Source organism: Salminus brasiliensis, chromosome 1 (assembly GCF_030463535.1).
Source record: "Salminus brasiliensis chromosome 1, fSalBra1.hap2, whole genome shotgun sequence".
In the NCBI taxonomy this organism is placed as follows: Eukaryota; Metazoa; Chordata; class Actinopteri; order Characiformes; family Bryconidae; genus Salminus; species Salminus brasiliensis.
This window is the reverse complement of record NC_132878.1, coordinates 3,281,656-3,307,937: the sequence shown is the minus strand read 5'-3', so window position 1 is coordinate 3,307,937 and position 26,282 is coordinate 3,281,656. Positions and strand designations below refer to the sequence as shown.

At 41.9% G+C, this 26,282-nt stretch overlaps 1 protein-coding gene across 5 annotated transcripts in view; it reads left to right on the top strand.

Moving 5' to 3' along the window:
• Positions 1-1,952, top strand: part of nup214 (nucleoporin 214) — an 82,400-nt gene extending 80,448 nt beyond the window's left edge. For all 5 annotated transcript variants that reach the window (XM_072692682.1, XM_072692675.1, XM_072692667.1 and 2 more), the window contains exon 36: positions 785-1,952. In XM_072692682.1, coding sequence (XP_072548783.1) covers positions 785-821 — 37 coding nt within the window. In that variant the 3' untranslated portion in view covers positions 822-1,952. The remainder of the gene's footprint in view (positions 1-784) is intronic.
• Positions 1,953-26,282: the final 24,330 nt, after the last annotated feature.

Here is a 26,282-nt window from a genome sequence, read left to right as displayed (position 1 = left end):
AAGGAGAAACAAGAGCTTCTCATTCTGTAGAAAGAAAGTAGTGAGATCTTGTCGGTGAGCTAGTCTGAAGAACAGAGCTCGGTTCCTCCAGGGTTCTCCTGGACGCCCCCCAGTCCAGCCAGCACAGCGTGGAGGATGTGTTCACCTCCATCATCATCAGCAGCAGCAGCAGCTCACCTGATTCACCATCATTAAGCCCTGATTTACCACCAAACCAGGTGTTGGAAGGTGGTGTTGGAGTGCTTCTGCAGAGTTAGGCTTGGAAAGACAGATAGCAGATGGTGTGCGTTGTTTGCAGCCCAACAATTATGCACTTAAAAAGCACTTAAATTACTGCAGTACTATGACTTTACTACACTGTATGGACAAAAGTATTGGGACACCTGCTCATTCATTGTTTCTTCTAAAATCAAGGGGATTCAATCCTGCTTCTGTTTTAGAGCATGGTTGCTGTGAGAATTTGATTGCATTCAGCGACCAGAGCGTTGGAAATCAATCATTCTCAACTCACCAACTCAGTATCCCAAAAGTACTGGCTGGAGCTCCACCACCATCATTCCAGAGAACACAGTTCTTCCAATGCTCCTCACAGGGGGGGGGCAGCCTGGCCTGGAATTCGGCATGGTTCTCTGCAGGAACTAGACAAGCTGTGTGTGTCAGCAATGGGTGCTATTTAAAGTCGCTGAATGCTTTCATTAGAAAAGGCTGTCTGCAAACTTTTGGACATGTATTTTGTGCTACTATATTACTCTAATTTACAGTTTTCTCTTTGTTCTTATTTCAGGTCTGGTTCTCAAACCTTTGGTGGCTGGAGAAGCTAGATGTTCAACAACCTGCCAGTGCCCTTCCTCTCTGCCGTCACACCTCCTTAACATATAGAAATAGAAGAAGGTTGGCGTGAACTGACACACACTGACGAACGCTCTGAACACATCGGCCGTGTGTTGGACTTCTCTAATTAAACAAATAGTTTAAAAACAAAAAACTAATGTTGCTAACAGTTATGAAAGCGCTGCAGAATGAGATCTCGCCAAGTCCATCAAATTATTATTTTATTATTATTTCATTAGCGATATTTGTTGAAATAATCAAAATCGCACCGATCAGCCAAAACATAAGCACCACCTGCCTAATAATGAGTGTGTCGTCCTTGTGCCGCCAAAACACAACTCCACAAGACCTCAGAAGGCGTCCTGTGGTATCTGTAACACCTTCAGAAGTTCGCTGCAGATCCTTCTTTAAGTCCTGTAAGTTGTGAGGTGGGCGGGGCCTTCATGAGCATCACTGAGCTTTGGGTGTTCATGACCCTGTCGACCCTGTCCTTCCTTGGATACTGTGAGGAACACCCCACAAGACCTAATGTCTGATGTTTTGGAGATGTTCTGACCCAGTCAACGTCTAGAACCTCATTCATTCTTCATTTCATACATCAGCTTCAAGAACTGGCTGTTCACAATATACCAGGAATATAGAGGAACCAGGTCAGTGGTGCTAATGTTATGGCTGATCGGTGTATCTGACAGTGGAACAAGACTACGCTGGATTAAATGACCGGATAGATCATATAATAATCCTAGATTGAGAGGAGTTGTCTACATTTTGCAGTGCGGCTAGCTTTGGGAACATTGGGTTGAGCTATTCATTTTCGAACCCGGCTCGTGATGTTTACTACATTACCCAGAAATCAGTTTGTATAAGTTAAGGGTTAAGTGGGCGGTAGTTCTGTGCTCAGCAGCTGGTTTAATGGAGAATCAGCCTCTTTTCTTGTTTATAAGCCTAAATGTTACATTTTGCTGAAGCTTTGTGAGACTTCCAGAGGCCTATTTTTTACGACGAATGTCCAGCTTGAGGGGGGTTGGGAAGGATTTTTGCCACAGATGTGTTAAACAGTCTTCAGCCTGAATGTGAGGCTGTATATTTTAAACATGAGGAAATAAACTCGGCTAATATTAGTCTCACTGGTCTTCACGGTTTTCTGCTTCCTCTCCTCTTTTCTTTTTCCCTTTTAACAAATGACTTCTAGAGGCAGTGGTGGCTCAGCGGTTAGAGCACTGGATTATTGATTGACAGCATCCCGAAAGTACTGGATGGAGCACCAAGCATCATTCCAGAGAACACCGTTCCTCCACAGCTCCTCAATGCTGGGGGGCTTATATATACCCCTCTAGCCCACGCCTGGCATTAGGCAGCATGGTGCTTATCTATCTGCTCCAGAGAGTCCTATTCTATTGGCAGTACTTCTTCTCTACAGGGTCTAGACAAGCTGTGTGTGTATTTGCACATCTGTATCAGCAATGGGTGCAGCTTAAAGTAGCTGAATGCTTTTATTAGAAGGGGTGTCCACACATTTTTGGACAGAGTAATAGTGTATTCATTAAAACTGTCATTGGTCTCGTGCGGTAGCAGCAGCGCTCCGGACGCAGCGGGAATGACGGAGACGCCGTTCTCCCTGTTGCGGTTGTTGGAGCTTCAGCATAATCCTGAAGCTGCTGATTTAAGGTACAGCTGATATGTGATGTTGCTTTGAGGTCATGAAAATCTTTCAAATTAATTTTCAGGATTGAACAGAAACGCTGATGACAGGTGTTGCACGTCTGACAGCTTACTGTGGGCTTTACTATAGGTGTGTGTGTGTGTGTGTGTGTGTGTGTGTGTGTGTGTGTGTGTGTGTGTGTGTGTGTGAGAGAGACAGAGAGAGAGAGAGAAGAAATCTTGCCCCATTGCTTTCTGAATGCCAGCTCGGCTGGGATGGAGAATGTCATTGTCGCCCGGGTCCTTATCTCGCTCCTCTACTGCAGTGGAATCAGGAGCCACTGGAAAATAGCACCGACAGGAATGCTCCGGTCACTCTGAATGACCTGCTGAGGCCTCATATCTCCACTGCATTCCCCGGATGGCACCGCATTCTGCTCTCTGTACGGCCGACAGGGCGGCTCGTCTGTTATTTTCATCATTGATTTTCACGTTTTTCACGTTTGGCTGTGGTTTGTTCTACTGGTAGAAAGAGGAGGAAGTGTCTCAGTCCAGCGTCTCCTCTGAGCCGCCCTCGGTTACGGTCCTACTGATCAGACACTGCAGGAATACCACAGTTAAAAAAGCTCACGCTGCCAGCGGCTCGTGAAAAACCAAGAGGGTCCTCCTCAATCTAATCCAAATGTTTATAATAATAATAATCATATTGAGTCCATTCATTAAGAATAGTTACATTATTGAATATTTTTGTTACTTATATTACATATATAAGTAGTTAATTATGTATTTGTATATGTATTTATGTAATAAATTGTCATTAGTTCACAGGTATATAACAATTTTATTACATATATTTAATATACATAATTATATATAATATCATTTATATATATATATATTATATAATTTACCTTCTACAGTACAAACAAATCTGTTCAGACTCCGCCTCTTCCTTTACTGCTGATATAGGTGTTTTGGGGTGTTTTTTGTAGGATTGCTTTGATTAAGTATAAAAGGGGTCCTCACAAATTTATGGGGGCATTTACACACTTTAGCAAACACTTCAGCACAAAATCTATTATTTTAGAAACACTTAATAAGCATAAAGATCAGTGGTACTAAGAATAGGTTTAGGGTTACAGTTATAGTATAGTTATAGTTTGGGTTGGGTTTAGAAGGATTAGGTTTAAGGTTATAGTTAAGGTTGGGTTTAGAAGGATTAGGTTTAAGGTTATAGTTAAGGTTGGGTTTAGAAGGATTAGGTTTAAGGTTATAGTTAAGGTTGGGTTTAGGGTTAGTATGGTTAGGTTTAAGGTTATAGTCAAAGTTAGATTTGGGTGTAATATGGTTAAGGTTTCTGTTCAAGGTTATAGTTAAGGTTGGGTTTAGAAGGGTTAGGATTAGGTCTAAGGTTATAGTTAAGGTTGGGTTTAGAAGGATTAGGTCTAAGGTTATAGTTAAGGTTGGGTTTAGAAGGATTAGGTTTAAGGTTATAGTTAAGGTTGGGTTTAGAAGGATTAGGTTTAAGGTTATAGTTAAGGTTGGGTTTAGAAGGATTAGGTTTAAGGTTATAGTTAAGGTTGGGTTTAGAAGGATTAGGTCTAAGGTTATAGTTAAGGTTGGGTTTAGAAGGATTAGGTTTAAGGTTATAGTTAAGGTTGGGTTTAGAAGGGTTAGGTTTAAGGTTATAGTTAAGGTTGGGTTTAGAAGGGTTAAGATTAGGTCTAAGGTTATAGTTAAGGTTGGGTTTAGAAGGGTTAAGATTAGGTCTAAGGTTATAGTTAAGGTTGGGTTTAGAAGGGTTAGGATTAGGTCTAAGGTTATAGTTAAGATTGGATTTAGAAGGGTTAAGATTAGGTTTAAGGTTATAGTTAAGGTTGGGTTTAGAAGGGTTAAGATTAGGTCTAAGGTTATAGTTAAGGTTGGGTTTAGAAGGGTTAGGATTAGGTCTAAGGTTATAGTTAAGGTTGGGTTTAGAAGGATTAGGTTTAAGGTTATAGTTAAGGTTGGGTTTAGGGTTAGTATGGTTAGGTTTAAGGTTATAGTCAAAGTTAGATTTGGGTGTAATATGGTTAAGGTTTCTGTTCAAGGTTATAGTTAAGATTGGATTTAGAAGGGTTAAGATTAGGTTTAAGGTTATAGTTAAGATTGGGTTTAGAAGGGTTAGGATTAGGTCTAAGGTTATAGTTAAGGTTGGGTTTAGAAGGATTAGGTCTAAGGTTATAGTTAAGGTTGGGTTTAGAAGGATTAGGTTTAAGGTTATAGTTAAGGTTGGGTTTAGAAGGGTTAAGATTAGGTCTAAGGTTATAGTTAAGGTTGGGTTTAGAAGGGTTAAGATTAGGTCTAAGGTTATAGTTAAGGTTGGGTTTAGAAGGGTTAGGATTAGGTCTAAGGTTATAGTTAAGATTGGATTTAGAAGGGTTAAGATTAGGTTTAAGGTTATAGTTAAGATTGGGTTTAGAAGGGTTAGGATTAGGTCTAAGGTTATAGTTAAGGTTGGGTTTAGAAGGATTAGGTTTAAGGTTATAGTTAAGGTTGGGTTTAGGGTTAGTATGGTTAGGTTTAAGGTTATAGTCAAAGTTAGATTTGGGTGTAATATGGTTAAGGTTTCTGTTCAAGGTTATAGTTAAGATTGGATTTAGAAGGGTTAAGATTAGGTTTAAGGTTATAGTTAAGATTGGATTTAGAAGGGTTAAGATTAGGTTTAAGGTTATAGTTAAGATTGGGTTTAGAAGGGTTAGGATTAGGTCTAAGGTTATAGTTAAGGTTGGGTTTAGAAGGATTAGGTCTAAGGTTATAGTTAAGGTTGGGTTTAGAAGGATTAGGTTTAATGTTATAGTTAAGGTTGGGTTTAGAAGGATTAGGTTTAAGGTTATAGTTAAGGTTGGGTTTAGAAGGATTAGGTTTAAGGTTATAGTTAAGGTTGGGTTTAGAAGGGTTAGGATGAGGTTTAAGGTTATAGTTAAGGTTAGGTTTAGAAGGGTTAGGATTAGGTTTAAGGTTATAGTTAAGGTTGGGTTTAGAAGGGTTAGGATTAAGTTTAAGGTTATAGTTAAGGTTGGGTTTAGAAGGGTTAGGATTAGGTCTAAGGTTATAGTTAAGGTTGGGTTTAGAAGGGTTAGGATGAGGTCTAAGGTTATAGTTAAGGTTGGGTTTAGAAGGGTTAGGATTAGGTTTAAGGTTATAGTTAAGGTTGGATCTAGAAGGGTTAAGATTAGGTTTAAGGTTATAGTTAAGGTTGGGTTTAGGGTTAGTATGGTTAGGTTCAAGGTTATAGTCAAAGTTAGATTTGGGTGTAATATGGTTAAGGTTTCTGTTTAAGGTTATAGTTAAGGTTGGGTTTAGAAGGGTTAGGATTAGGTTCAAGGTTATAGTTAAGGTTGGATTTAGAAGGGTTAAGATTAGGTTTAAGGTTATAGTTAAGATTGGGTTTAGAAGGGTTAGGTTTAAGGTTATAGTTAAGGTTGGGTTTAGAAGGGTTAGGATTAGGTCTAAGGTTATAGTTAAGGTTGGATTTAGAAGGGTTAAGATTAGGTTTAAGGTTATAGTTAAGATTGGGTTTAGAAGGGTTAGGATTAGGTCTAAGGTTATAGTTAAGGTTGTGTTTAGAAGGATTAGGTTTAAGGTTATAGTTAAGGTTGGATTTAGAAGGATTAGGTTTAAGGTTATAGTTAAGGTTGGGTTTAGAAGAATTAGGTTTAAGGTTATAGTTAAGGTTAGGTTCAGAAGGGTTAGGATTAGGTTTAAGGTTATAGAAAGGGTTGGATTTAGAAGGATTAGGTTTAAGGTTATAGTTAAGGTTGGGTTTTGTAGGATTAGGTTTAAGGTTATAGTTACGGTTGGGTTTAGAAGAGTTAGGATTAGGTTTAAGGTTATAATTGAGGTTAGGTTTACAATGGTTAGATTATAGGTTATAGTTAAGGTTTAGGTTTAGAAGGGTTAGGTTTAAGGTTATAGTTAAGGTTGGGTTTAGAAGAGTTAGGTTTAAGGTTATAGTTAAGGTTGGGTTTAGAAGGATTAGGATTAGGTTTAAGGTTGGGTTTAGAAGGGTTAGGATTAGGTTTAAGGTTATAGTTAAGGTTGGGTTTAGAAGGATTATGTTTAAGGTTATAGTTACGGTTGGGTTTAGAAGGGTTAGGATTTGGTTTAAGGTTATAGTTAAGGTTGGGTTTAGAAGGGTTAGGATTAGGTTTAAGGTTATAGTTAAGGTTGGGTTTAGAAGGGTTAGGATGAGGTTTAAGGTTATAGTTAAGGTTGGGTTTAGAAGGGTTAGGATTAGGTTTAAGGTTATAGTTAAGGTTGGGTTTAGAAGGGTTAAGATTAGGTTTAAAGTTATAGTTAAGGTTGGGTTCAGAAGGGTTAGGATTAGGTTTAAGGTTATAGTTAAGGTTGGGTTCAGAAGGGTTAGGATTAGGTTTAAGGTTATAGTTAAGGTTGGGTTCAGAAGGGTTAGGATTAGGTTTAAGGTTATAGTTAAAGTTGGGTTTAGAAGGGTTAGGATTAGGTTTAAGGTTATAGTTAAGGTTGGGTTTAGAAGGGTTAAGATTAGGTTTAAGGTTATAGTTAAGGTTGGGTTTAGGGTTAGTATGGTATGGTTAAGGCCAGGGTTAGTTGGCCTAGGTTTAAGGTTCTGCTCAGATTTAAGGTTAGGTTTAGGTGTACTCAATGGTAGTCCTCATTAATATAGTAAAACACGTGTGTGTATGGTGAGTGAGTGTGAGCTCAGCTCAGCATTAGAGGAGCTCTCTGCCTCTTGGGTTTTACTGTAGTTACATCTAAACGTATTATAGCTGACCGCTGCTCAGATGGAGAGGAGCCCAGCTGGAATTGTATGGACAAGCTAGTCCAGTTATGTCCACTCCGGACTTTGCTCTGTGCTGCCCAGTGTGGCCCAGATCTCTGGTCACTAATGAAGGATGTCATGACCTGGTTTACTTGTGGATTTATTAGTCAGAGTGGACCACTACTATTGTCCCATAGATCTGATAGAGTGTAAAACCACACATCTGCACCCACACAGAGCGGCCAGTTTACCATATACAGTCGCCAAGGTCTAGAAGAACCAAGCGGTCACCCTCAGCTTAGAGGTGGTTGGTTTATATGGTCAGGATCAGACCAGGAACCGCCAAAGCACAGGCCTGGTATTAGAACCTCATACTGGATATTAATGTTATTAGAGCTTCATACTGGATATTAATGTAATTAGAGCTTCATACTGGACATTAATGTTATTAGAGCTTCATACTGGATATTAATGTTATTAGAGCTTCATACTGGATATTAATGTTATTAGAACTTCATACTGGATATTAATGTTATTAGAGCTTCATACTGAATATTAATGTTATTAGAGCTTCATACTGGATAATAATAATATTAGAGCTTCATTCTGGATATTAATGTTATTAGAGCTTCATACTGGATATTAATGTTATTAGAGCTTCATACTGGATATTAATGCTACTAGAGCTTCATACTGGATATTAATGTCATTAGAGCTTCATACTGGATAATAATAATATTAGAGCTTCATTCTGGATATTAATGTTATTAGAGCTTCATACTGGATATTAATGTTATTAGAGCTTCATACTGGATATTAATGTTATTAGAGCTTCATACTGGATATTAATGTTATTAGAGCTTCATACTGGATATTAATGCTGTTAGAGCTTCATACTGGATATTAATGCTGTTAGAGCTTCATACTGGATATTAATGCTACTAGAGCTTCATACTGGATATCAATGTCATTAGAGCTTCATACTGGATATAAATGTCATTAGAGCTTCATACTGGATATAAATGTTTAGAGCTTCATACTGGATATTAATGTCATTAGAGCTTCATACTGGATATTAATGTCATTAGAGCTTCATACTGAATATTAATGTTATTAGAGCTTCATACTGGATATTAATGTTATTAGAGCTTCATACTGGATATTAATGTTATTAGAGTTTCATACTGGATATTAATGTTATTAGAGCTTCATACTGGATATTAATGTTATGTATATCTCTCTTTAAATTCAGCGGAGTTGAACTGGCCCATTGTAAGGCCTGTAAATGAGCTGGTGTTTATAATGTAAAGTTTCTGTGGCTTAGGACTCTGGGACTCTTGGGGAAATGCTCACTATGTACCCCCTTTTTTCCCAGACTGCCTGCTGTGAAGATAAGCTTATCTGGGCTTTGATGTGTATCAGTTTGCTGATTTGCGACTGCTGGGGATACGTACGTCCACCGCCTTATCTGCTTTAAAGCACATAATCAAGGATGGGTGAAGCACAGTCATGCACAGGGAAATATACGTTAGTGTGTACCGAGGGGCAGCGCGGTTCACTCTGCAGTCTGTAAGTAATTGCTGCCAATGTGATGCGATTTGGACTCCCACACACGGCTCAAGCCGTCTGAAATGGAGTTATAGAGGAATACTTCAGCTGTTCTCACCCTTATCTGCATCTGCTGCAGCTGTAGCATACAGATGAATATCACAGTCTGAAAGTTCAGCACTGTGGGTTTCTTAAAAATGTCCAATAAATAAAATAGAGGAAGACTGGGTCTGATCACCAGGGTCAGGGATCGGACCAGAGGGGGTTAAACATGGGCCTCACCTGGGTTGCACACTGCATACAAGGCCTAGATGAGGCCCATGTGAGACTAAGGTGTACAAACCCACTCCGAGCCCATGCCCACCTTGAACCCATCAAGCCAGGGACCAAGAAGGGGTTAACATTAGGGTGGGCTGTAACAATGGGGTCCCAGTAACAACACAGATAATGGACATGCCCAACTTTTGGAGACAAAAGAGCTACACCAATCAACCATAACATTAAAACCACCTGCCTCATATTCTGTAGGTGCCACCAAATCAGCTCTGACCCATAGAGGCATGGACTCCACAAGACCTCCACGCACCTTCAGAAGTCCTGTGAGCTGTGGGAGCATCACTGAGCCTTTGGGAGCCCATGACCCTGTCACTGGTTCACCAGTTCTCCATCCTTGGAGCACTGTTGGTAGCTACTGACCACTGCATACCGTAAACCCCCTACAAGCCTCCCCACCAGGGTCAGTGATGGGACCAGGAAGGGTTTATCATTAGGGTGGGCTGTAACAATGGGGCCCATTTGGGAAGCCCACTCAGAGCCCAAGCCCACCTGAAACCCACGTAGCCCACGTTGCACTCATGTGACTTCTGCAGCTGTCCACTTGTTTCTACGGTAAGTGATTTACAGGTATGTGCAGTTTTCTGTACAGGGACAGATCTGCAGTCAGAGTGGACTGCTCTGCTGTTGGACATAAAACATTGGACACAGTCAATGACCGTAACCCACTGCTGCAGACCCGCCTCCTCTAATCCCTCCATCCTTCACCTCCCTCCACATCTATCTCCACAAATCCCTCTCGGATGATAATCTGTCTGAGGCTGGAAGGTTTCCGTAAAACCAGATGAAGCAGCGGTGATGTGTTATTAAAGGCGGTCAGGGCCGCTGTTGCTGGCAGGGATGTTCCCGCAGCCTTGAGCAAGAGCAGCCGTGGCTTTCCTGAATTCTTAGCAAGCTGGATGCTTATGGTTCTGGATGTAGCACGTTGGATGATCACCACCCCACCTTAACCCTATACTGGATGAAGAGCCCTCTAGCCCACGCCTGGCATTAGTAGGCAGTATGGTGCCAATCGGTTCATGATGTTGATCTGCTCTTGCAGAAGGTCCTATTCTATTGGCAGTACTTCTCTACAGGAGCTAGACAAGCTGTGTGTGTGTGTGTGTGTGTGTGTGTGTGTGTGTGTGTGTGTGTGTGTGTGCGCGCGCATTTGCACATCTGTGTTAACAGTGGGCGCAACTTAAAGTAGCTAAAGCAATTCGTTAGAAGGGCCGTCCACAAACTTTTGGACATACAGTTTATATACAGTTCTCTATTCTAGGGCCCACACAGTGCTGAGGTTAAATTATGTCCGGGTGAAAGGACGGGGTCTCCTCTTCTGGAAACGTCCCCACTGTACATTAGAGGGGAATTAGACTGAGTCCAGAAAAGCAGTGCAGGTCTGAACAGTCCTCGGTGCTCGGAGGACGACCGTAGCAACGCTGGGGATGAAACCCTCCCAGTCACAGGGCGGATGTTTATGCCGATGTGTCTGTAAACCTCTGTAAGAAAGAAATCCCTGAGGAGCAAAGTCTCGATTTAGCTTCAGCTCGGAGATTTGGCCCGTATCCCGACTCCCGGCTGCAATCAAACGCCTGCTCATCCGTCTCTGCCAGCGCAGAGCAGCAGGCCTTTACCCTGACCGTCCCCGAGATCTTCAGACAGCCTTGAACTTTTCTCCTCCTCTCCTCTCTTCTCCTTTTCTCCTCTTTTCTCATTTACAGCATTTATCTGACGCTCTTATCCAGAGCGACTTACAGGGTTACTCGTATTACAGAGGAGGGCCAATGTAGTGTTAGGAGTCTTGCCCAGGGACTCTTATTGGTGTAGCGCAGCACAGTCACCCAGACCGGGAATCGAACCCCAGTCTCTAACATGGTGTAATAGCTCACTAGCTGCTAGTGGTTTTATCTGTTGTGCCACACCAACCACTCTCCTCCTCTCTTCTCTTTTCTCCTCCTCTCTCCTCCTCTCTTCTCTTTTCTCCTCCTCTCTTCTCTTTTCTCCTCCTCTCTCCTCCTCTCTTCTCTTTTCTTCTCCTCTCTTCTCTTTTCTCCTCCTCTCTCCTCCTCTCTTCTCTTTTCTCCTCCTCTCTCCTCCTCTCTTCTCTTTTCTCCTCCTCTCTCCTCCTCTCTTCTCTTTTCTCCTCCTCTCTTCTCCTCTCTTCTCTTTTCTCCTCCTCTCTTCTCCTCCTCTCTTCTCTTTTCTCCTCCTCTCTTCTCCTCCTCTCTTCTCTTTTCTCCTCCTCTCTTCTCCTCTCTCCTCTCTTTTCCTCCTCTCTTCTCTTTTCTCCTCCTCTCTTCTCCTCCTCTCTTCTCCTCTCTTCTCTTTTCTCCTCATCTCTCCACTCTCCTCCTCTCTTCTCTTTTCTCCTCCTCTCTTCTCTTTTCTCCTCATCTCTCCACTCTCCTCTCTTCTCTTTTCTCCTCCTCTCTTCTCCTCTCTTCTCTTTTCTCCTCCTCTCTTCTCCTCCTCTCCTCTCTTCTCTTTTCTCCTCCTCTCCTCTCTTCTCCTCATCTCTTCTCCTCCTCTCCTCTCTTCTCCTTTTCTCCTCCTCTCCTCTCTTCTCCTTTTCTCCTCCTCTTCTCTTTTCTCCTCCTCTCTTCTCCTCCTCTCCTCTCTTCTCCTTTTCTCCTCCTCTCTTCTCCTCCTCTCTTCTCTTTTCTCCTCCTCTCTCCTCCTCTCTTCTCTTTTCTCCTCCTCTCTCCTCCTCTCTTCTCTTTTCTCCTCCTCTCTCCTCCTCTCTTCTCTTTTCTCCTCCTCTCTTCTCCTCTTCTCTTTTCTCCTCCTCTCTTCTCCTCCTCTCTTCTCTTTTCTCCTCCTCTCTTCTCCTCCTCTCTTCTCTTTTCTCCTCCTCTCTTCTCCTCCTCTCTTCTCTTTTCTCCTCCTCTCTTCTCCTCCTCTCTTCTCTTTTCTCCTCCTCTCTTCTCCTCTCTCCTCTCTTTTCCTCCTCTCTTCTCTTTTCTCCTCCTCTCTTCTCCTCCTCTCTTCTCCTCTCTTCTCTTTTCTCCTCATCTCTCCACTCTCCTCCTCTCTTCTCTTTTCTCCTCCTCTCTTCTCTTTTCTCCTCATCTCTCCACTCTCCTCTCTTCTCTTTTCTCCTCCTCTCTTCTCCTCTCTTCTCTTTTCTCCTCCTCTCTTCTCCTCCTCTCCTCTCTTCTCTTTTCTCCTCCTCTCCTCTTTTCTCCTCCTCTCTTCTCCTCCTCTCCTCTCTTCTCCTTTTCTCCTCCTCTCTTCTCCTCCTCTCTTCTCTTTTCTCCTCCTCTCTTCTCTTTTCTCCTCCTCTCTCCTCTTTTCTCCTCCTCTCTTCTCCTCTCTTCTCTTTTCTCCTCCTCTCTTCTCCTCTCTTCTCTTTTCTCCTCCTCTCTTCTCCTCCTCTCTTCTCTTTTCTCCTCCTCTCTTCTCCTCCTCTCTTTTCCTCCTCTCTTCTCTTTTCTCCTCCTCTCTTCTCCTCCTCTCTTCTCTTTTCTCCTCTTCTCCTCCTCTCTTCTCTTTTCTCCTCCTCTCTCCACTCTCCTCCTCTCTTCTCTTTTCTCCTCCTCTCTTCTCCTCTCTTCTCTTTTCTCCTCATCTCTCCACTCTCCTCCTCTCTTCTCTTTTCTCCTCCTCTCTTCTCCTCTCTTCTCTTTTCTCCTCCTCTCTTCTCCTCTCTTCTCTTTTCTCCTCCTCTCTTCTCCTCCTCTCTTCTCCTTTTCTCCTCCTCTCTTCTCCTCCTCTCCTCTCTTCTCCTTTTCTCCTCCTCTCCTCTTTTCTCCTCCTCTCTTCTCCTCCTCTCTTCTCCTCTCCTCTCTTCTCCTTTTCTCCTCCTCTCCTCTTTTCTCCTTTTCTCCTCCTCTCCTCTTTTCTCCTCTCCTACTCTCTTCTCCTTTTCTCCTCCTCTCCTCTTTTCTCCTACTCTCTTCTCCTTTTTTCTTTTCCTCTCTTCTCCTCCTCTCCTCTCTTCTCCTCCTCTCCTCTCCTCTCTTCTCCTTTTCTCCTCCTCTCTTCTCCTTTTCTCCTCTCCTCTCTTCTCCTCCTCTCTTCTCCTTTTCTCCTCTCCTCTCCTCTTTTCTCCTCTCCTCTCTTCTCCTCCTCTCTTCTCCTTTTCTCCTCTCCTCTCTTCTCCTTTTCTCCTCCTCTCTTCTCCTCCTCTCTTCTCCTTTTCTCCTCCTCTCCTCTTTTCTCCTCTCCTCTCTTCTCCTTTTCTCCTCCTCTTCTCCTTTTCTCCTCTCTTCTCCTCCTCTCTTCTCCTTTTCTTCTCTCTTCTCCTTTTCTCCTCTCTTCTCCTTTTCTCCTCTCCTCTCCTCTTTTCTCCTCCTCTCTTCTCCTCCTCTCTTCTCCTTTTCTCCTCCTCTCTTCTCCTCCTCTCCTCTTCTCCTTTTCTCCTCCTCTCCTCTTTTCTCCTCCTCTCTTCTCCTCCTCTCCTCTCTTCTCCTTTTCTCCTCCTCTCTTCTCCTCCTCTCCTCTCTTCTCCTTTTCTCCTCCTCTCCTCTTTTCTCCTCCTCTCTTCTCCTCCTCTCCTCTCTTCTCCTTTTCTCCTCCTCTCTTCTCCTCCTCTCTTCTCTTTTCTCCTCCTCTCTCCTCTTTTCTCCTCCTCTCTTCTCCTCTCTTCTCTTTTCTCCTCCTCTCTTCTCCTCTCTTCTCTTTTCTCCTCCTCTCTTCTCCTCCTCTCTTCTCTTTTCTCCTCCTCTCTTCTCCTTTTCTCCTCTCCTCTCCTCTTTTCTCCTCTCCTCTCTTCTCCTCCTCTCTTCTCCTTTTCTCCTCTCCTCTCTTCTCCTCCTCTCTTCTCCTTTTCTCCTCTCCTCTCCTCTTTTCTCCTCTCCTCTCTTCTCCTCCTCTCTTCTCCTTTTCTCCTCTCCTCTCTTCTCCTCCTCTCTTCTCCTTTTCTCCTCCTCTCCTCTTTTCTCCTCCTCTCTTCTCCTTTTCTCCTCTCTTCTCCTCCTCTCTTCTCCTTTTCTTCTCTCTTCTCCTTTTCTCCTCTCCTCTCCTCTTTTCTCCTCCTCTCTTCTCCTCCTCTCTTCTCCTTTTCTCCTCTCCTCTCTTCTCCTCCTCTCTTCTCCTTTTCTCCTCTCTTCTCCTTTTCTCCTCCTCTCTTCTCCTCCTCTCTTCTCCTTTTCTCCTCCTCTCCTCTCTTTTCCTCCACTCTTTTTCTCTCCTTTAACACATTTAGCGTGTCTGGTGTTCTGGTGATGGCGTTGAGTACATTAAACATTTTGAGAAACAGCAAATGATCTGAGTAACATAAACATCATAAAGGATCAAAAGAGACTAAAGAGATCAATCAGATCAGTGATAAACATTTACACAGTATTCCTTCATGTTCGTCGGCTGTAAAGTAGAATTAAAAATAGCTGCAAATTCCAACTCGTTACCCTAAACAACCACGTCCAAACCACTAGGTTTTGTTCACCTCCCACAGAAACCACACGAGCGTGCCGGTCAGGTTAGCTCGTCCGCCCTCCGAGAGATCGAGCTTGCGCTGAAGAGCAGCATAATGAGGGACCACAGGCTGAAGATTCTGATGCTAATGGATGCCAATGCTAATGCATCCCATAAATCCCTGCATTCCTCTGATGCCTCCCAGAGCTTCAGGCAGCAAGTATAAGGATCGCAGACGCCTATTGAAACGCTAGCATGCGCCAATATTAGCGCTGGAGGTGAGCTGTCTTAGGTATAGTGCGGTCAGATTGTTGGTACTGGGCATTAAGTTACAGACTGAGACAGGTGTCTGCTGCCTGCAGGGCTCCGAGGTTTAGCTCGTAAATTTAGCCCTGGATGTGTGGCCTGGGAATGCCAGGGACGCAGCGTTACTCGGGCAGGTCAGGGCCATCTGTAGCCTCTATAAACTGCTAAATGACCCTGAGAGAAAATGACCCCCGGATGAGCCGTATATTCGGATGCTGCAGCTCTTTGCCGGTCAGGGTGGTGATAATAGAGACGGTTTGACCTGAAATGCACCAGAACCGACGAGCCTGTTTTTATGACACAGCAAGGTTATGGTCGTCTATTTTAAATGCCAAGCAGCATCCAGCGTAACTGGAGGCTGGACTGATTCTGCAACAAACAGGCCAGAATGTGAGGGTGTTTATGATGCTCTGTCATGGTCAGTATAAATTATTATTTTAATCATAATCTGTTGCCTCTGAGACGTTCAGCTATACAGTAAAGCTAAAACCTATGATATAAAATATAGCTCACTTTGTTTAGACACTTTTCTATATAACCTTGAGGCTCCAGGTTAGACTGCTGGAGCAGTAGACACTGGTGCAGGGTGTGGAATACAGTAAACAGTAATGTGATCTACGGTATACACTGTTACAGTCTGCTATATACAGTATACACTGTTAAAGTGAACAGTGGTGCAGTGTGGTATACAGTGTATATATAGTGGTGCAGTGTATATATATAGTGGTGCAGTGTGTGGTATACAGTGTATATATAGTGGTGCAGTGTATATATAGTGGCGCAGTGTGTGGTATACAGTGTGTATATAGTGGTGCAGTGTATATATATAGTGGCGCAGTGTGTGGTATACAGTGTATATATAGTATACAGTGTGTATATATAGTGGCGCAGTGTGTGGTATACAGTGTATATATAGTATACAGTGTGTATATAGTGGCGCAGTGTGTGGTATACAGTGTATATATAGTATACAGTGTGTATATAGTGGCGCAGTGTGTGGTATACAGTGTATATATAGTATACAGTGTGTATATAGATAGTGATGCAGTGTGTGGTATGCAGTGTATATATAGTATACAGTGTATATATATAGTGGTGCAGTGTGTGGTATACAGTGTATATATATAGTGGTGCAGTGTGTGGTATACAGTGTATATATAGTATACAGTGTGTATATATAGTGGTGCAGTGTGTGGTATACAGTGTATATAGATAGTGGTGCAGTGTGTGGTATACAGTGTATATAGATAGTGGTGCAGTGTGTGGTATACAGTGTATATATAGTATACAGTGTGTATATATAGTGGCGCAGTGTGTGGTATACAGTGTATATATAGTATACAGTGTGTATATATAGTGGCGCAGTGTGTGGTATACAGTGTATATATAGTATACAGTGTGTATATATAGTGGCGCAGTGTGTGGTATACAGTGTATATATAGTGGTGCAGTGTATATATATATAGTGGCGCAGTGTGTGGTATACAGTGTATATATAGTATACAGTGTGTATATATAGTGGCGCAGTGTGTGGTATACAGTGTATATATAGTATACAGTCTGTATATAGATAGTGATGCAGTGTGTGGTATACAGTGTATATATATATAGTGATGCAGTGTGTGGTATACAGTGTATATATAGTATACAGTGTATATATATAGTGGTGCAGTGTGTGGTATACAGTGTATATAGATAGTGGTGCAGTGTGTGGTATACAGTGTATATATAGTGGTGCAGTGTATATATAGTGGTGCAGTGTGTGGTATACAGTGTATATATAGTGGTGCAGTGTGTATATATAGTGGTGCAGTGTGTGGTATACAGTGTATATAGATAGTGGTGCAGTGTGTGGTATACAGTGTATATATAGTGGTGCAGTGTGTGGTATACAGTGTATATATAGTGGTGCAGTGTGTATATATAGTGGTGCAGTGTGTGGTATGCAGTGTATATATAGTATACAGTCTATATATATAGTGGTGCAGTGTGTGGTATACAGTGTATATATATAGTGGTGCAGTGTGTAGTATACAGTGTGTATATAGATAGTGGTGCAGTGTGTGGTATACAGTGTGTATATATAGTATACAGTGTGTATATAGATAGTGGTGCAGTGTGTGGTATACAGTGTATATATAGTATACAGTGTGTATATAGATAGTGGTGCAGTGTGTGGTATACAGTGTGTATATAGATAGTGGTGTAAACTAGTACAGTGTGTGGTATACAGTGTATATATAGTATACAGTGGTGCAGTGTGTGGCATACAGTATATACAGATACAGTATACAGTGGTACAGTGTGTGGTATACAGTGTATATATAGTTAAAGTATACAGTATACACAGGTACAGTGTGTAGTATACAGTGTAAACTAGTACAGTGTGTGTTATACAGTGTATATATAGTATACAGTGGTGCAGTGTGTGGTATAAAGTTTATATATTGTATACAGTGGTGCAGTGTGTGGTATACAGTATATACAGGTAAAGTATACAGTATACACTGGTACAGTGTGTAGTATAGTGTGTGTGTATATATATATATAGTATACAACATAAACTGGTACAGTGTTTGGTATACAGTATATACGGGTAACGTACACAGAATACACTGGTACACTGTGTAGTATACAGTGTGTATATATAGTATACAGTATAAACTGGTACAGTGTGGTATACAGTTTATATAAAGTAAACAGTGGCACAGTGTGGTATACAGTATATACAGGTAATGTATACAGTATAAACTGGTACAGTGTGTAGTATAGAGTGGATATATAGTATACAGTATAAACTGGTACAGTGTGTGATATACAGTATAGGTGCAGTATATTCAGGTGTACTAGAGTAATGTGTACAGTGTGGTATACAGTATATACAGGCACTGTATGCAGAAAACACTATACACTGGCAAAGCATACAGCATATGCTAGTACGATGTGCAGTGGAGAGTATACATGGTACAGTATGTGATCTACAGTATACACGGATACAGTCTGCAATATTCAGTATACACTGTTAAAGTAGACAGTATAGTTTGCAGTGCGCAGTATACAGTATACACTGGTACAGTTTGTGGTATACAGTATTTGCAGTATACAGTGGTACACTGTGCAGTGTATATAAGTGAAGTATACAGTATAAACTGGTACAGCTGAAATTTGAAAACTTATTCTGAACTTCCTCCTCATCCATGAATAATGGGATAATACGCTCTATCATCAGCCCCAGTTGAGGGGACCGTGGTCTGTTGGTGAAACCATTTGGGATGGATTGCATCAGTGAGCGAGCGAGTGCTCCATGAAGGGGATGTTTTTTACAGTTAATATTTGCTTGACTGGTAATAATAAAAACAATGTCTCAAACCAACCAGCAGGAAAAAGGTCAACAAAAAAAATCATTTATTTTTTCAATCAATTTGAGAATTGAATAAATTAAAAGATATCTCTAATTTTAGTTCATTTTTTTTATCAATTATTTAAATTTATTTGTAATTTACTCAAGTTTTAATAGGTGCCGTACACTCCCCAGCTTACAGTCCATATATGGAAACTAGGCTGCAAAAACAGCCTGTTTTTAATTATTTGCTTTTAAATTTGTTTTTTATCCCAGTTTTGGTTCTGCCACTTAACCCCCCCACCCTATCTTAGCTTCCCCTAGCACCAGCAGTGGTCAGACACCTGCGCTGGCCAACATTGCGTTTAGAGTGATGAGGGGCAAGAGCGCCATCTACCCACCCTGAGACATCACGGCCAGTTGTGCTCTCTCAGACTCCGGCTGCTGATGGCAAAGCGGCATTGCTCGGGACTCGTATTCACGACCCCCTGGCCATAGTGGCAGTGCATTAGCCCGAATTACTTGCTTTTGTGATGTTACAAAAATCAACAGATTGGCATATATGCACCTATTGTATCCCAGCAGGTTAGCCCCGCCCATCCATTTTTAAGATATAGAGTCAGGTCCATTGTCTAAGTAACACAGTCTTTTGTCATGTTGACTTCAGCTTAACAACAGTAGCGTGGTAGTGCACAGTTCCTCCATTTTCACAGGCTCAAAAGTAATTGGACAAACTAATACCTGCATGCGGATCCTTTGCGGTCAGTCTGGAGCACATGAAGGCCTTTCCTGCAGCCGTATGTGCTATCGTGCCAGAACACTACCTCCACCATGTTTGGCAGATGATGTGATGGTGTGCTCTGTGAAAAGCTGCTCAGCTGGGTTGAGGTCAGGTGATCGACTCTGATGATGAACCGATGTTTGTCTCTATTGGTCGATTCGTCATGAACGTTTAATACAGTGCAAATTTTGAAAAATTTTTTAACATGTCAAACCGTAAAATGGAGATACGATTTTTTGCCACGTCTTGAGGACGCATTGTAATGCGATCCGGCTGTGGTGGTGGTGGTGGTGTTACCCACTACGCTAACCAGCCACAGGAGGCCCATTTGCGTAAACCTGCCGGCTTGTCCTGCCGGCTCTGCAGGTGTGTTTTGACTGATGTTCGGATTCCCAGCTCAGACTGAGTCTAGCTGGCAGCGGATCGACAGTCTCTAAAAGAATGTAAAATGGAGGGATCTTCAAAGACAGCACACCGGTGGAGGAGTGAGTGAGGGGTGGGGGGGCCTTTTCCCTCCCTCACTGTCAAAGCCTTTGGCTCATTTCCTTCATGTCCCAAATAGTCCCTCTTCAGCTTGTTTACAGTGTACTGGCGGGTTTAATATGCTGCTCACAGCCGCTGTATCCTGCCGTTCGGAGTCGCGGGTTTATTTATCTCTGGGCAGGATGTGTGAAATAGAAATTACTCCACAATCAAGGGCCGGCGGTGTTTGCAGAGTAATAGGGGAAAAAGCTCCATCTCGCCTGCACTCACCGGCCGTTTACCCGCCGTCGCTTTTCCGCTCTCAGCGCCGTCTGCCTCGGACTCTGAGCTCAGCCATGAATAAATCTCTTTCATCTCTGGACCTTCAGAAGCAGCTCAGTTTTGTTATAGAATCTTCTCTTAATTGGGTTTGCGTGGGCTCGCTACGTCACTGTCTGTCTGAGGTCTGAACTGCAGTGGTTGCATCCTTCGATCTATAAAAATAAACTACATATATATACTGATCAGAAGTCCTCTGGAGGTTCTCTGGAGAACTTCACTGGAGAACCTGCCCTGATGCTTTTCCTTCTTCCTCCCATGAAGATCAAGCTTGTCTGATCTCTTTCTGATAGAAGACCTACCTGCTACCATGACGACCTTTTAGGACTGTTGGAGGCTTCTTTACTCATCTTGAGGTTCTGCTCTTGGGCTGATCTTGCTAGGACGGTCTGATCTGCCCATGTTGGTCAGCTGTTCCTCTTGTAGATGATTTAGTGGACGGTGGAACAGCGGCTGATTTCTAACAGTTCTGAGATCTTTTTAACCTCCTTCCATCTGCAGACTCCTCTACAACATCTCCACCCTTCTTTCTGAAGGCCTCAGAGAGCTCTCTGGATCTGGCCATGGTGATCTTCTTCACCCCTCACTCACTTCAACCATCAAGATCAGACCAGACTAAACGTCTGAGGTTTAAATAAGACACTGAGACTCCTCCAGAAGAATCCTCTCCAACCATGTTCTGGTCATCTGCAGCTGATGTTCTGCAGCTGGGTCTGATTCTACACATTTTGAAGGAGTGATGAATGTTATTACTTCCATATTAATTATATTTAATAAATTATGATTAAGAATGTTTCTTCAGGTGTGGGAGGTTAGTAAGATCACCTCCATCTTTCAGTGTCGATCACATGAAGATCAGATCTCCAGATATGAAAATTCAAAATATGATCAAAAACACAAAGGGGTTTCAGGGTGTGTCCTCACTTTTTCAGTCCTTTTTCAGTCCTCACTTTTTAACAGTCAAACCATCACGCACTCTCCTGAATCTCTAATAGACGTTTTTCATGATGCTAACTGTTCACATCCAGATTACCGTGTAGCTCTTGGTTCGTAGCGACTACACAAAACTAAAGATACTGTCATTTATAGCTGCTGTTAAATACACCTTCCCTTTCCTAGCAGAGTGAATCATGTAATGTAGATAATGAATCATTTGTCGTAGCTGCATCAATTCTACTCATTACCGAATTATTTATAGTAGATACTGAATCATTTATTGTAGATACAGCTTCACTCAAACCCAATACTAAATCATTTATAGTAGATACAGCTTCACCAAACCCAATACTGAATCATTTATAGTAGACACTGAATTATTTATTGTAGATACAGCATCACCAATACTCAATACTGAATCATTTGTAATAGATACTGAGTACTTTATAGTAGATACTGAATCATTTATTGTAAATACAGCATCACTAATACTAAATATTAAATAATTTATAATAGATACGGAATCATGTTTTATATATACAGCATTTATACTAAATACTGACCTTTTTTATAGACACTGAAACCTTTACAATAGATACTGAATCATTTATATTAGGTACAGAATCATTTAATGTAGTTAAGGAAGCATTTATTGTAGATATGGCTTCACTTGAACCCAATACTGAATCATTTTTTGTTAATACAGCATCACTAATACTAGATACTGAATCATTTAAAATAGATACTGAATCAGTTATTATATATACTGAATCATTTGTTATAAAAAAAAATAGCATCATTTAGAATAGATACTGAAACATTTGTTATATATACAGCATTTTAACTAGATACTGAACTATTTTTCTGTAGACACTGAATCCTTTGCAATAGATACTGAATCATTTATTGTAGATACAGACATACCAATACTCAATTCTGAATCATTTGTAATAGATACTGAATTCTTTATAGTAGATACTGAATCATTTATTGTAAATACAGCATCACTAATACTAGATACTGAATCATTTTTAATAGACACTGAATCATTTATAGTAGATTCTGAATCAAGTCATACAGTGTCAGAAACCTCATAGGCAAGTCTATTAAAGGTGAGCTTACAGTTCTGCGTGTTCAGAAGGAAGCGTGACTTCAGGCGTGGAGTTTTTACTGATGCTAGCTGTTAACATCCTGCACTTGTTGGCTACGTTAGCTCTCGCAGCTTCAGTACGAAGCTAAAGAACTCAGAGCTTCTTCTTGACTGATATTATATAATATATAGTATATTCAGATAAATGGTGAAAGTGATGTCGTTCGCCACACTTCAGCTACTTTACTGTGGATTTATTAGATCATAGCGACCGAGATCAGTGTGGACAGGTGAGCTAATCCAGAGCCTGCAGGATTTCTTACATGACTGCAAGGCCTGATCATTATCGGTGAAGAAAACCGCGTTCTGGAGAGCGATGTGCCTCAGCCTATTGATGTATTAGTCCCCAGCGGCTGAGAAGTGCAAGCATACACGACTGAATCCCCAACCGCCATCATTAATAATCCAGCAAAGCTTGCAAAGCTTGCCTCTGCTAGCTTTCTCTCTCTTTCTCTCGCTCGCTCGCTCGCTCTCCCTTCTCAGCAGTTCCTCTTTTTTTGTCTCTTTCTCTCTTTCTCGCGAGCGTGATCTCACCCCACCGCAGATACACTCCCATCCTTTTCGCTCTCTTTCACTTCCTCCTTTCTTCTTGTGCATCTGCTTGGCTGGTCATCTTTTCTGCTCTCTGTCACTTCTTTCGCTTCCCTTTGCTCTGGTGAAGAGAGCGAGGTGACGTCCGCGACCTGCTGTAGTCTCATGTCCTGAGCGCCGATTGACCTTGGCGAGCAAATTTCATCCAAAGGCCAAAAATGAACGGACATGAACATCGAGCATGTGAGGACATAACTAGGGTAATTCCACAGCATCTGCCAACGCCAGACTGGAGGAAGACTGGAGGCCTTGGGATGCTGCTATAGACACCAAGCAAAGAGGCCTTCCAGCTTCAAGTACGGCTCGGCTCGACCCGCCATCCTTTAAGATCCACGGAAGGCGAGCGTCCAGACTTTTTACTGTCCTGCACCGAAGTGGTGGAACAAACTTCCCCTGGGTGTCCGAACAGCAGCGTCCAACGTTCGCTGTCCTCAAACCCAGACTGAAGACCCTCCTCTTCTGAGAGTACTTAGAGGCTCTTCTGGATCTTCTGGACTCTACAAACTAGATAAGGGTGTTTTCAGCCCTGAGTGGCTTCTTGCTTTTAGAGAACCGTGCCATGAACACTGAAGTTCTAAGCAGTATAGTGGTCAACAGCCTGGCCAGCTTAAGCCTGGGAGACCTGTTGGATGACACCTGCGTCCATGCTCATGTCCATAAACAGATAAAACTAGCCCTTCCTCCATGTTGGAGGGAACTAAGTGATTCAGTATCTATAATGAATGATGCCGTGCCTACTATAAATGATTTAGGGCTGCAACAATGATGCATTATCTATAACAAATAATTTCCTATTTATAATAAATTATTCAGAATCTACTACCAATGATTTGGTATCTATTACAAGCGATTCAGTATTTGCTTTAAGTGATTAAGTGATCCTGTTGGCCGTACATGAACTTTAGATGACCCTGCACGTCTGCCGAAGCGGACTCCAAATCCCAGTCTGTGCCGCGCATCCCATTAAAAATCACGTGTTTAAACGTGCAGCAGCGTTTCAGCAGCTCTACCAGCATACTGAATCATTTAGAGTAGATACTGAGTCATTTATTGTAGATATGAAATCATTTATAGTACATACTGAATCATTTAGAGTAGATACTGAATCATTTATTGTAGATATGAAATCATTTATAGTACATACTCAATCATTTAGAGTAGATACTGAATCATTTATTGTAGATATGAAATCATTTATAGTACATACTGAATCATTTATTGTATATATTGCATATTTTATAGTATATACTGAATGACTTGTTATAGATACAGCATCATTTATTGTAAAGACCAAATCATTTATAGTAGATACTGAATCACTTATTGTAGATTTCTTATAATCAGTAAATGATTCTGAAATTTCCCCACTGTGGGACTAATAAAAGATTATCTTATCTTATGATTCAGTATCTGCAATAAATGATTTGGTCTTTACAATAAGTGATTCAGTATCTATAATGAATGATGCTGTGTCTACTATAAATGATTTAAGGGATGCATTATCTATAATAAATAATTCAGAATCTACTATTAATGATGTGGTATCTACAATTAGTGATTCAGTGTCTACTGTGAATGATTCTCCATCTACTATAAATGCTTCAGTATCTACTATAACTGATTTGGTATCTACAATCAGGGCTTCAGGATTTGCTATATTCAGTATCTATAAAGTACTTCTATAAAGAATGCAATATGTACTATATATTTTTCACTATCTATAATAAATGATTCAGAAATGGCTGAATATGCAAATTAAGTGAAACTAATATGCAAATTCTTTAAAAATGTAAAACAAATGTATATATATTCATAGAAATGTTAAATATCTACATATTTTCTATAAGTGTAAATTCCACTGCTGTGTAAACTCTAGTTAAATTATGTTTATTTAATAAAAAGTGAATCATTTCACAATAATAAAATGAGTAAGATTTTCTGATGCAACAATCATTTCCTGGTCGAGGTCAGAGATCACACTCTCACACTGACCGCAGTCTTTTTGCTTTACTAACACATACCCATACTGTGAGCTCCCTGTACACACCCCCCGAAAGAGACACACACTCTCCAGCAGTGCCATCAAACCCATCACACCAGCTCGTGTCATATCCCAGACAGAAACACTGCAGGCTCTAGTTAAGGGTGACCAGAGTTGTCCTGTAAATCTGATGTGTCATGGCAGCTGCTGGCTAACGTGGCAGCGAGGGCAGAGTGGCTGGATTTTAAACATGTTTGACAGGTCGTTCCTTTGCAGGCCGGACGCTTCGGGACTGACAGTGGACTGCTCAGACTCTTCTGCTCCACATGTATGCAAGCCACCAGCATTAAAGCCTCCCTCTATCACCTAAAAACCTTAAACCAGCAATTTCAGGATCCTGCTGATGCTCCACTGTCTGTAACAGGGCGTCTCCGTCATTCCCACTCCGGGCCGAAGCGCTGCTGCTGCTACTGCACTATATGGAGGTTTGGTGGTGGTGGAGCTGCAGGAGGAGAACCTCTCTCCAGAACTGCTGTGTAACGCTGCAGAACCCATAGAGTCATATTAGTGTAAAATCCTGTAGTGTTACTCTACCACCTCCGCCCACATGCTGCTCCACCTTCAGATCAAGCTTCTGCAGCTCTCACACTGTCCAAAAATGCATGTATACAGCTGTCCATGAGGGGGCGCTCAAAGTGTGATTGTATTTACTGCAGTGGAGTAAAACTGTAGGGGAAGCCCCGGAGCAAAAAATGCTGCTTTATAATAAATGAATCATTAATATATGAATCATTTTGTTTGTCCAATTACTTTTGAAACTGTAAAAATGTATTTCAAATACATTGAGGTGGTGCAGCATGTCCAAATAATTGTGGACCCGACCATATAACACCCTGAAGGCCTTCAAAGGCCAGACTAAGCACAAATGCGCTGTAAATCCCTCTGTACCTAACATAGGCCCACCTATAGACCTCAGCTGTACACAAGGGGGCGTGGCTGCACAGTGGGGGTCCCATTTACCATAACTGTGAGCAGGGTCACTGGTTAACATATGAATGGGAATCCTTATAAGAACAGCCAATCAGGGGCTCTGGGTGACTGAGGATCGAATCCCAGGTCTGGCTGCTTTGCCATCAGCAGCCGGAGCCTCAGAGAGCACAACTGGCCATGCTCTCTGCAGCTAGGTGGTGGGTAGATGCAGAGAGCATCTACCCCCCCCCCATCATCTGTTGTAGCATGGACATGATGCTGCTACACTACATGGACAAAAGTATTGGGACACCTGCTAATTCAATTCACCCTGGCTATTCAGTCATCTTCTGAAATCAAAGGTATTAGAAAAGTTAGCGAGGTCAGGATGTTGAATGACCACCACCCACATCATCCCAGCCTCCCACCTCATCCCAGAAATACTGGACTGGAGTTCAGAGCATCATTCCAGAGAACATAGTTCCTCAATGCTGGGGGGCTTTATACCCCTCTAGCCCACGCCATCTGCTCCAGAGAGTCCTATTCTATTGGCAGTACTTCTCTAGAGGAACTAGACAAGCTGGGTGTGTATATTTGTGTACTTCTTTGTCATTAGAAGGGCTGTCCACAAATATTTGGACATATAGAGGTATTTGAGGTATTTGTCTCTGCCGTGTTCTATAACTTAGCTCCTGGCCTCCTAACCATGATGCCCCCTTTTTTTTTTTTTTAAACCAGTATATGAGCTCCCTGTCTTAGCACATAGGCTAAAATGAGTAATAGCAGCTAGCCTCTAAAGGGAGTGCTGTTTTAGTGCCCAGCTGTTAAATACACCTTCCCTTTCCTAGTATTTCAGTGCGCTTTAATTTTTAATGACCCTGTTGAGGAACTGTTTCCTCCGGATTCGGTCTGGGACGCTCGTGTCAGGTGAGAAAGCAAGGAAAAATGGAGACA